The sequence below is a fragment of the Dicentrarchus labrax genome, unplaced genomic scaffold, assembly GCF_905237075.1.
Source record: "Dicentrarchus labrax unplaced genomic scaffold, dlabrax2021, whole genome shotgun sequence".
Taxonomy (NCBI): domain Eukaryota; kingdom Metazoa; phylum Chordata; class Actinopteri; family Moronidae; genus Dicentrarchus; species Dicentrarchus labrax.
Window position 1 is genome coordinate 415,357 of NW_026136714.1, and position 10,887 is coordinate 426,243.

Sequence of the window (10,887 nt, forward strand, 5' to 3'; positions counted from 1 at the left end):
AAGACGTGGGGACAAAAGCGAGCCGAGGAGACATCAAGAGCAGCTCTTACCTTTTAGTCAGGTCGAGGAGCAAGGGGCGGGGCTTCGGTGGTGGTTTCGGGACAGGGCTCTGAATTGGTGTCGTGTCCTCTGTCAGCTGTTTGATGAGCTGTTTCACACCCACTGCTGGTTCGGCTTCAGGGACTGGTTGCACCGGAGAGAGGTCCGACCCTTGACCTGTGGTACCTGCCCCAGGAGAGGAGGACGAGTCGAGGAGGAGACTGATTCGTGACTTGATGCTAACCGCGCGCTTATCCTCCTCCGTCTCTTTCACTTCTTCTGTCTTTTTGTTGCTTTGGTCTGGGGCAGCGGGCTTCGCTTCACCTTCGGTGCTCTGCGGCGTGGAGCTCGTAGCGGTTTTCTCCGGCTCTTTCTTCTGTGGAGCGCTCTCCGGAGTGTTCTCCTTCGTGTCTGTGGGGGTTTTACGATGCAGGGAAAGACCGATAGACTCAAATCTGGACGTGAGATCAGCTGACAGAGGTCTCCTCCCGACCCAGCGAGGGGCGGGAACCGGTGGCTCCGCTTTTGTTGGACTGTCGAGGAAAATGGCCGATACGGGTCTCGGCCTGGAGCCTCTGGGGTGGGGTCGCATCGGCACTGCCGCCACAGGTTTAGCTTTTTCTTCTTCGTCCTGCCCCACCTGAGCGAGGAAACCCATGGACTTGGCTCTGGTAATGGATGTCCCACCTTTGCTGGATGTCAGCTGGTCCTTCTCATCTTCCTTTTTAGTGGTTCCGGACCACTCTGCTGCTGCTGCTGCTGCTGGGAGTTTCCTAAGGCTCTTGGAATAGGCCAAGCTCGACGCGGCAGGTTTCTGCCTCTCTGCTGGAACAGGGGTGGCGGGTTTGCTGGGGTCAAGCGAAGGGGCTGGTTTAAATGGCTGGACTACCGGCTTGGTCGTTTGTCCGGTTTTATTCGGCGTCTTAAAGGAGGTAGAGGCAGGTCGGTTGGGGTTGGTGGACACCGGCCTGGGTTTGCTGGGCTGCTGTGGTTTCGGACTGCACAGCTCTGGTTTGTATCCGACAAGGCGAGTGGACTCTGGTCGGGGCTTGGTGTGGGGCTTCGGGGCGACTATGGGCTTAATGGTGGTGTTTCTCTCCACAGCAAAAGGTTTGGGAGTGAGCCGTGGTTTGGGGCCCGGCACAGGTTTGTTAGGTTCTGGGGTGATGATGTGGGACTGGTTGATCTCGATGAGGCTATTGCTGGAGTCAGTCAGGGGACTCAGGTGAAGCCGTCCTCCCACCACTGTCCTCCCTACCTCCCCGGTCTGGACCTCCACCTGCGCAGCCATCGTCTTCAACAGCACCTTTTAAAAAAGAGAAAGTTCTCCTCAGAATGACACAAACTGATCCGTGGTCACTTTTATCATCGAGGTACTCGTAAATAAAACACCACAACGTGTGGACTTTGTCCTGGGAGTGTCTGCTGCACGATTATACACCTGAATGAGAAAGATATTTACTCAAGATTATTGATCACTCTAGAAGGTCAGAGCTTTATGTGTTGACAGCTGAATGAGGAATCACAAATTAATAACTGACTGTCATCCACAGGGATGGGCCCGTTTCATGATAGATATTATTAATGAGAAACTAAATGGGATGCAGTCATTATTGTGTGTGTTTTCTCTACCATGACATTAAAAAAAGGACTTTGGTTTCATCTGGAGTTGCGTGTTTCAGCTGTGTCAGTGACACAAGTGACGACTATTTAAATGCGTTTCCTGTATTTTTACATACACTATATTTGTTTGGTTGCTACGTACTCTGTGCACTCTTTCAGTAGGTGATTTAAAGCCGGTTGAAAAGAATCATAAAGACATCTTTACAAACAATGTTCAGTATTTTTATGCCGTATATAAAAAGGGCCATTCCTCTGTGCCTCCGATGTTCCTGGGACATTACAACCATAAATCAACCAACAACCTTCTTAAAAAATACCAGCAACACTAAAAACATACTCTCTATTACTCTACTAAATATAATGATTACAATCCTTATTTCTTGGGTTATTATGTGACTTTATCTCCAATTTTATACATAAAATACAAAACACAACCACTTCAAATAGTTGAACAATTGAGGATTATATCTGCAGGAATCCCATCTGAACAAATGTTTAATGTCAGGTGTGAAGATAAAAACAGTCAATCGAACGAGGATCACTAGTTACAGTAAAAACTGACAACTTTATATGTTTCCTTGCTCCAACTTCTTAAAAAAAAAATGCATAAAAGTTCAAATATTACTGTTTCATCAGGAGTCATTGATAAAACCATTAATTAGCAATTAATTAGGAAAGTAGTTTAAAAACAGGCACGCAAAGGGCAACCTTACTGCCCTTACAGTACAATCATCTGATAATGATCCTGATCAGCCAGCGTCAGTAATCAATACATACATTATTAAAGCATTAATCAAACTCATAACTAACCGCAGTCAACGTCAGACTTTAGCAGGTAGCTAGTGTTTCTGTAATGGAGACAAAATGTTAACAATGATCCATATTCAGAAAGACACAGTGTAAACTGATCAATATCATCCATAAAGACACAGTGTAAACTGATCAATATCATCCATGAAGACACAGTGTATACTGATCAATATCATCCATAAAGACACAGTGTATACTGATCAATATCATCCATAAAGACACAGTGTAAACTGATCAATATCATCCATAAAGACACAGTGTATACTGATCAATATCATCCATAAAGACACAGTGTATACTGATCAATATCATCCATAAAGACACAGTGTATACTGATCAATATCATCCATAAAGACACAGTGTAAACTGATCAATATCATCCATAAAGACACAGTGTATACTGATCAATAATCCATAAAGACACAGTGTATACTGATCAATATCATCCATAAAGACACAGTGTATACTGATCAATATCATCCATAAAGACACAGTGTATACTGATCAATAATCCATAAAGATACAGTGTATACTGATCAATATCATCCATAAAGATACAGTGTATACTGATCAATAATCCATAAAGACACAGTGTATACTGATCAATATCATCCATAAAGACACAGTGTATACTGATCAATAATCCATAAAGACACAGTGTATACTGATCAATAATCCATAAAGACACAGTGTATACTGATCAATAATCCATAAAGACACAGTGTAAACTGATCAATAATCCATAAAGACACAGTGTATACTGATCAATAATCCATAAAGACACAGTGTATACTGATCAATATCATCCATAAAGACACAGTGTATACTGATCAATAATCCATAAAGACACAGTGTATACTGATCAATAATCCATAAAGACACAGTGTATACTGATCAATAATCCATAAAGACACAGTGTATACTGATCAATAATCCATAAAGACACAGTGTATACTGATCAATATCATCCATAAAGACACAGTGTAAACTGATCAATATCATCCATAAAGACACAGTGTATACTGATCAATATCATCCATAAAGACACAGTGTAAACTGATCAATATCATCCATGAAGACACAGTGTATACTGATCAATAATCCATAAAGACACAGTGTAAACTGATCAATATCATCCATAAAGACACAGTGTAAACTGATCAATATCATCCATAAAGACACAGTGTATACTGATCAATAATCCATAAAGACACAGTGTAAACTGATCAATATCATCCATAAAGACACAGTGTATACTGATCAATATCATCCATAAAGATACAGTGTATACTGATCAATAATCCATAAAGACACAGTGTATACTGATCAATATCATCCATAAAGACACAGTGTATACTGATCAATAATCCATAAAGACACAGTGTATACTGATCAATAATCCATAAAGACACAGTGTATTCTGTACAAACTGGCTCAGCCTCCGTTGTAGCTGCGCTCCTTCAGTGTTAATGAGAGTCGGACGGTCTCAATAATTAAGATTTCTCACTACAATAAGAGCTGGTTGGCGGAGCAGATACTCGACGTATTGAACTCCGACTTACGACGCAGGTAGTTCACCGCCTGCTACCCGGGTCGCTGCTTCCTGTCTGGTGCTGGACAGAGAGTCGCATGGCCCCCCGAGTCCTCTCTAACTAATAATCTCTAATATTTAGCCCAGTAGATATTCTCTCGGCCTCGGGGAACGTACAGTTGAGCAGTTCACAACAACAGCCTGCGATGAATCAGCAATCAAACAGAGTGAACTTCATCAGCACTGTGTGGCTTTAAGGTGGATCCTGAGACAGGGGAAGGGCCGAACAACTGTACAACGGCTTTGTTTTCTTTCTCCATGTTGTTGTAAGGCAGGCAAATCAGGCTCCGACAGTGAATGGGGATTCCACTGAGGAACGCACAGCAGACGTCTCAGAGCCGACTCCGCCCCTGCTGAACTTTCACAACTTTATCTGAACCCGCCTGATCTAACGCTGCCTCTGAGAGTCATATCAGTTGTTTCTATAGTGACAGAGATAGACACAAATATAGAAGACAGAAAACACCTTCAGTGTCGGTGCTGTAAGAGCCTGATACACAATCACACTCTGGATCAAACCGCCGCCAATAATCCGCCAAGTCTTACCTGAGCAGCTGTCAACCGTCTGCCGTAGAGCTCTGGCCTCTGGAGGAACCCAGCAGCGGTGTCATATCACGCAGGAGGAAGGAGCCTGAGGAGGAGGAGGAGGAGGAGGAGGAGGAGGAGGAGCACACTCTGTCAACACACACAAGTTTTTTTACTCGTCGAGATTGCAGCGGCGTCAAATCACAGCCGAGCAGCGACAGCCGGCGTTCTCACGCCTCCGTACAGAAGCACACAGATGATGATGTTTACACTGACACAGACAGTTGAGTACACACCGGCACGCCCGCCACCACGGCGAGCACACAGCAACCAAAGAGACGAGGAAAGTCATTAGCCGAGCGCTGCTTTACCTTTTTCTTGCGCTCACATTTGCATCGTGGCCCTCGGTCGCTGCTCGCCTGCCGTCACTCACACACTATTTATCATATCTATGTAAATTCAATCTGTGGATGCTGGAGCTATAAATACTGTAAACAATGTTTGTTTACTGTGTGAGCATCAGCTGTTGAGTTATACTGAAACCTTATGTGCTGATTGAACCGGAGTTTAAAGATTGTCTTGACTTTAACTGATGAAGCGTTTGTGGTTCATCACGACGCCAAAAAGAAAGCTTCAAACTGTTTTTCGGGTCCAGTTCGCTTCTAGTTAACCGACTTTAAAGCGTCCGCCGCACAGAAAGTATGCAGATTATATTCTAGGATTTTAAAGCTGAAGTATGAAACTTTCCCTCCATCCTGACCAGGTTCCTCCGGCTCCTCATCGAGCTCGGGTCCGAACGAAAACAACCAATCAGAGCAGAGAAAGATTTAATTGTTGAGTCTTATTTCCAGGTTGTAAACTACCGATGCTTTAGGTTGGTGGCTTTTTGAATTCTTGCAAATAGCTTTATTAAGAGGAGCCGGAGGAACCTGATTGTCCACAGATTATCTGTCAGGATGTACAGACACCTTATAGCACATATGACTCAAAGCTTCCTACTGCAGCTTTAATCAATCTCCAGTTTTATTTCTCTTTTTTTTCAGCGATGCAGGTTCATGATAAAGTGTCTCAGGTTCATTACAGGTCAGCGTTTATGAGCCACTCAGTTAAAATACACTAAAATAACACATTTATTTTTGCATGTGATCAACATAAAGACCTGTAAAGGGAAAATCACCAGTTTTTCCATCGCCATCATTTACCCCAACGTTGGAGCGTTATTCAGCCTACCTCTCCTACATGCATGCGTGACATGGTTGGTACCAATGGATGCGTTATCTCATCTAGTTTCACCTGATACCAGGATCTTCACTGTAGTTATAAAACGGAGCCCGTTACAGCCTCTGAAAGACGGAGGGGAAGAGGGGAGGATGATGGGGTGGCCAATCAGGTTTCAATCGGCGTCCCCCTCTGTGCACGGCCCTGCCTCTAACCTGAGTTTACATGAGCGATATGAGTGAAAATACAATCACAACATTGATTATTTACAGTATTTTTAGCTCATTTTAAATAATTCCCAGCTGTTTCTATGACTACGTCTTTAAGTATGCAGCTTTCTGCAGGACGTGTGTGAACCCTGTTGAGTCAGTTTGATCCGTAGATTCACAACAAACGGAGAAAGAGAAAGTAAAGAAGACGACTCCGAGGGGAAACGCAGGGACTCGGGCTGGCAGACGCTATAAAAGCTGAAAACTTGAACTTTAGACGTCGACAGGAAACGCCTTCGCTATGATGGAATGCTAAACATTCAGCGAGATGGTGGGTCGAGCTGATCGGCCCACTGGGGGGGGACCAGGATCTGCTGCCTCCTCAGAGCCTCGACAGGGCAGATTGTTTGTTGTGTTTTGGCACAACGGCGAGAGATATGGAGTCGGTAACCTGGTTGATCCTGTTATACGGAGGACGTTTCCTGCCACAGACAATAGGAAATGTTTACTGATCTATTAACAACTGAAAGAAGAAGTCTCTCTGCAGACTGTAACAACAATCAGGGCGTTATTAGGGCCGGGCAGTAAAGCATTATCAGTAATAATAATAATAAATAATTGTCTCCATCCTTTAGAATCGGTTCTTTTCTTGTTTATAAAGCTTTAGTTGAGCTTTCTCCTCCTTAAATCAGAGACTTCTTCCTCTAAATGTTCCTGATGTTTCCTATAAAAGTCTGTTTTTATGCCCTAAACTGTGAAACTCTCTGGATATTAAAGGAAATTAAAGACTTTTCTTATCAGGCTTTTACTTTGAAATAATGTTATAGTTTGCCCTTTTATTCTTTAGTTTTTACATTATTTGTCTCCTTAGTGTTTATTGTTATAAAGATTGTTTCTATTTATTCTTAATCTGGTGAAATGTGATTTATTGTTCATTTTGTTTGTTATGTGAAGCAGTTTGAGCTCCATGTTTGTATAAAAGGTGCTTTTATATAATAAAGTTGCTTAAATAAAAACATTGCAACTGATCTGAAATCCAACAATCAATCACATCCTTCGATTAATGTTTGTAGTCGGGGAGGAAACTAGTTTGGAAGATGGAAACAACGTGGTAAGATTTACACCATTTGAGGCGTTTTAACCCTTAAAAATTACATCAAAACAACTAAAACAGATAAATTAAAATAGATTAATAAAAGTTATTTATTCAACTTCACTTAAATAAACTAAATTAATTAATTAAGCTACATTAATGTGATATATTTGACACCATTTGAGGCGTTTTAACCCTTAAAATTACATAAAAACAACACAAACAGATTAATTAAGATAAAAATAATAAAAGTTATTTATTCAACTCAACTTAAATAAACTAAATTAATGAACAAAGCTACATTAAATATTTATTTGAGGCATTTTAACCCTTAAAAATTACATAAAAACAATTAAAACAGATGAATTAAAATAGATTAATAAAAGTTAATTATTCAACTTCACTTAAATAAACTAAATTAATTAATTAAGCTACATTAATGTGATATATTTGACACCATTTGAGGCGTTTTAACCCTTAAAATTACATAAAAACAACACAAACAGATTAATTAAGATAAAAATAATAAAAGTAATTTATTCAACTCAACTTAAATAAACTAAATTAGTGAACAAAGCTACATTAAATATTTATTTGAGGCATTTTAACCCTTTAAATTACATAAAAACAACTAAAACAAATCAATTAAAAAGAGATTAGTAAAAGTTATTCATTCAACTCAATTTAAATAAAGTAAATTAACTAATTAAATTAGATAAATGTGATATATTTGACCATTTTAACCCTTAAAAATTACATAAAAACAACACAATCAGATTAATTAATAGAGATCAATAAAAGTAATTTAATCAACTCAACTTAAATAAAGTAAATTAATTAATTAAACTTCATTAAACTGGAGACTTTGTAGATTATCACCATCACAACCAACAAGTGTTAACCGCGGACGGTGGACCGAGCCCGGCCCGGTTCGGTCCGGTTCGGTTCGGATCGAGGCGACACACACACACACACACACACACACACACACACACACACAGGCTGCGGGCTAGCGACACAAAGCTAACTAACTCTCTCTCTCTCTCTCTCTCTCTCTCTCTCTCTCTCTCTCTCTTTGGACTCTCGGTTCCGGACCGGAGACAAACTTACCGGACGGGGCGGTCGGTTCTGGTCCCGCTGCTGTCGAACTTTAACCGCAGTGGACCCGAACAACTTAACAATAACAACAAGTTCCGGTTGCTGACAGTTGGTTAATGCGACGGCTACTAGCTCCGTGGCTAACTTAGCTGGTTTACCCGCTAGCCGAGCGTCCCGGCTCGGGTTGCTGTTGATGACAGGCTGCCTGTTAGCCGGCGTGGGTTCCGGTGGGTACTTTCAAAATAAAACCGGTATCGTGGCATAAGAAGCAAAGAGGCATTAAAAAGACTTTATTGATTCCCACAGAGCAGCTCAAAGGTTCAACAGTTTACTGGACAATACACATAAAGTAAAACATACAATAAGATAAATATATATTATGTATTATTGTGGATTTTCTAATAATTTATTTATAGATGGATATACACACTGTGTGTAACATGATACTATATATATATTTATTTATTTACTATACCTCCATGTATATCCTTTTATTTTTCTGTGTGACTCGTTTTCTGTTTTCTATTTTTTTTTAAATAAAAATCTGCACAAAAATGTGTAAAAATAGATTTGTATTATATTGTGGATTTTCTAATCATATATAAATAGATAGATATGTACACGGTGCGTAACATGACACTAAATACACACATATATACATATATTTATTTATTTATTATACCTCTATGTTTATACTTTTATTTTATACGTGACTCGTGTTGTTTGTTATTTCTGTGTTTGATTTTATTTGACAAATTATTTACTACAATTCTATTTTCTTGAATGAAAATCCGCATAAAAATGTGTAAAAACAAATATAGTTATATAATCATACAATAAAGTATTAATATAAAGCCAATATAATATAGTACATAATACGCTATAAATATAATGATATATATAGAGAGATTGTACTGTGTAAATATATAAAGATATATATATAAAACTGCACAGTACAGGTCAGGTCTACATTAATATTTATAATATAGATTATAATTATATACAAAAGAAAACACTACAGGGCATTGTTTAACTAAAATATATCACCATGAAACTTGCCTTGCCTCTGAATTTCCCTCTTATTTTATTTATATTTACATATAGTACAAGTTTGCTGAAATGTTTGTTTTAAATATGCAAATGAGGCATTATCTAATCTTAATTTAATGGAGAAATTTAAACAAAATGTAGTAAATGAAAGACCTAAATGTGTATTTGTATGTTGAATTTATGTATTTACTTATTATCTTTGCAACAAATAATGTATTATCTTTATTTTCTGCCTGCAGTGTTTCACTTTACTGTATAAATAAAAGTCGGATTATGAGTCAGTTTTAATCTAAAGGTCGGTGCTTTTATTTTAAAGGTAAATCCGCCCGACTTCCGGTCTGATGTTGATCTTAATGTGTGAAACTTGATGAATTTGTCCTCGTCGATAATGGGATTATCCCATCACAGCTACACACAATAATTACAGTTTCTCAGGTGAAAATAAACTCTGGAACTTTCAAACAACTGTTATACACATAAATAAATTACACAGAATATAAAACTTTAATTAAAGTTTGTCTGAATAAAGAGATTAATTATCATATAAACCAACAAACAGATATAATTAATGTCTTTAAACACCTTCATTTATTTCATTAAAGTCTGCGTCTGGTCTGTTAACCAGCCTCTTAATGTTTAAAACTTTAACTCTGTGGTTGAGAAAACTTTATAATAAATGAATTGAACTATAATAGACAGCAGGCAGGTGCAGAGCGCCCCCATGAGGACACAAGAGATTACTGCATTAATAAGATGGCAGCAGCCTGGTGACTGGTTCCCAACATGTTTACTTATGGGAGCCTTTTTTTTTATCATTGATTCAACTAAGAACCTGATTAAATGACATATTTTATGTTTATTTCATATTATATTAAAAACTGAACAATGAACCCAAACAGTGAACTCAGTAACTGCAGGAAGTTTGAGTAAAACCAGATTTTTATGAATTTTGAGCAGATTATTTCCTGTTTAAGGAACTTTTTATACAATTCTGTCAGTATTATGTATTTTATTAACAGTCATAGAGACTTTATAAGTTTCTTTTCTGACAAATTCAGTGTTTTCTTCTCCCTGACACCATTATTCTATTAAACATTTACTTCATATTTATTATTCCTCACAGAAGTGAACTTAATGCTGATACACAGGCGTCCTGTTTATATTTCTTAAGTTTTATTACACACATTAAAACCCCCTGTGAAGCTCTGGCGACCCCTAGTGGGGGTCCCGAGGTGTTTGACAGAGTTCCTGCAGCTTTCAACAGGTTCAATTTAAGACTTTTTAAGCCCTTGAATGCAATTTAATCTCTATTTTACTTCCACACTGACAGAAAAATCAATAATGGTTCTATTTCTGTTTGATTTTGTAGCTGTTAGGGTGCGATCAATAGAAACGTTTCCCAAATACACATTTAAAAGAGACTGAAACATTTAATGTCAACTTCTTTAACCTAATTCATTTTTTTAAGAGCTGTCAAAATAATTTTAAGGCCTAAAATTCATAAGATTGGAGACTTTTAAAGACCTTGCAGACACTTCGGTTTCTCCTTATCAAACATGATCCTTTATTCCTCCATTTCTCTGTAACTAGTTGTCAAAACACACAAAACATACATTATAATGTGCTCGATG

General features: G+C 38.7%; 1 protein-coding gene across 2 annotated transcripts in view; it reads right to left on the minus strand.

Moving 5' to 3' along the window:
• The window catches only part of si:ch73-138n13.1 (trichohyalin), a 33,410-nt gene extending 25,041 nt beyond the window's left edge, over positions 1 to 8,369 (minus strand). The window contains exons 1-3 of one of the 2 annotated variants that reach the window (XM_051422981.1): positions 8,219 to 8,369; positions 4,610 to 4,738; positions 51 to 1,345 (exon numbers count right to left, since the gene is read on the minus strand). In XM_051422981.1, coding sequence (XP_051278941.1) covers positions 51 to 1,330 — 1,280 coding nt within the window. In that variant the 5' untranslated portion in view covers positions 1,331 to 1,345; positions 4,610 to 4,738; positions 8,219 to 8,369. The remainder of the gene's footprint in view (positions 1 to 50; positions 1,346 to 4,609; positions 4,739 to 8,218) is intronic. The other variant, XM_051422980.1, reaches the window with a different exon arrangement.
• Between the last annotated feature and the right edge of the window lie 2,518 nt (positions 8,370 to 10,887).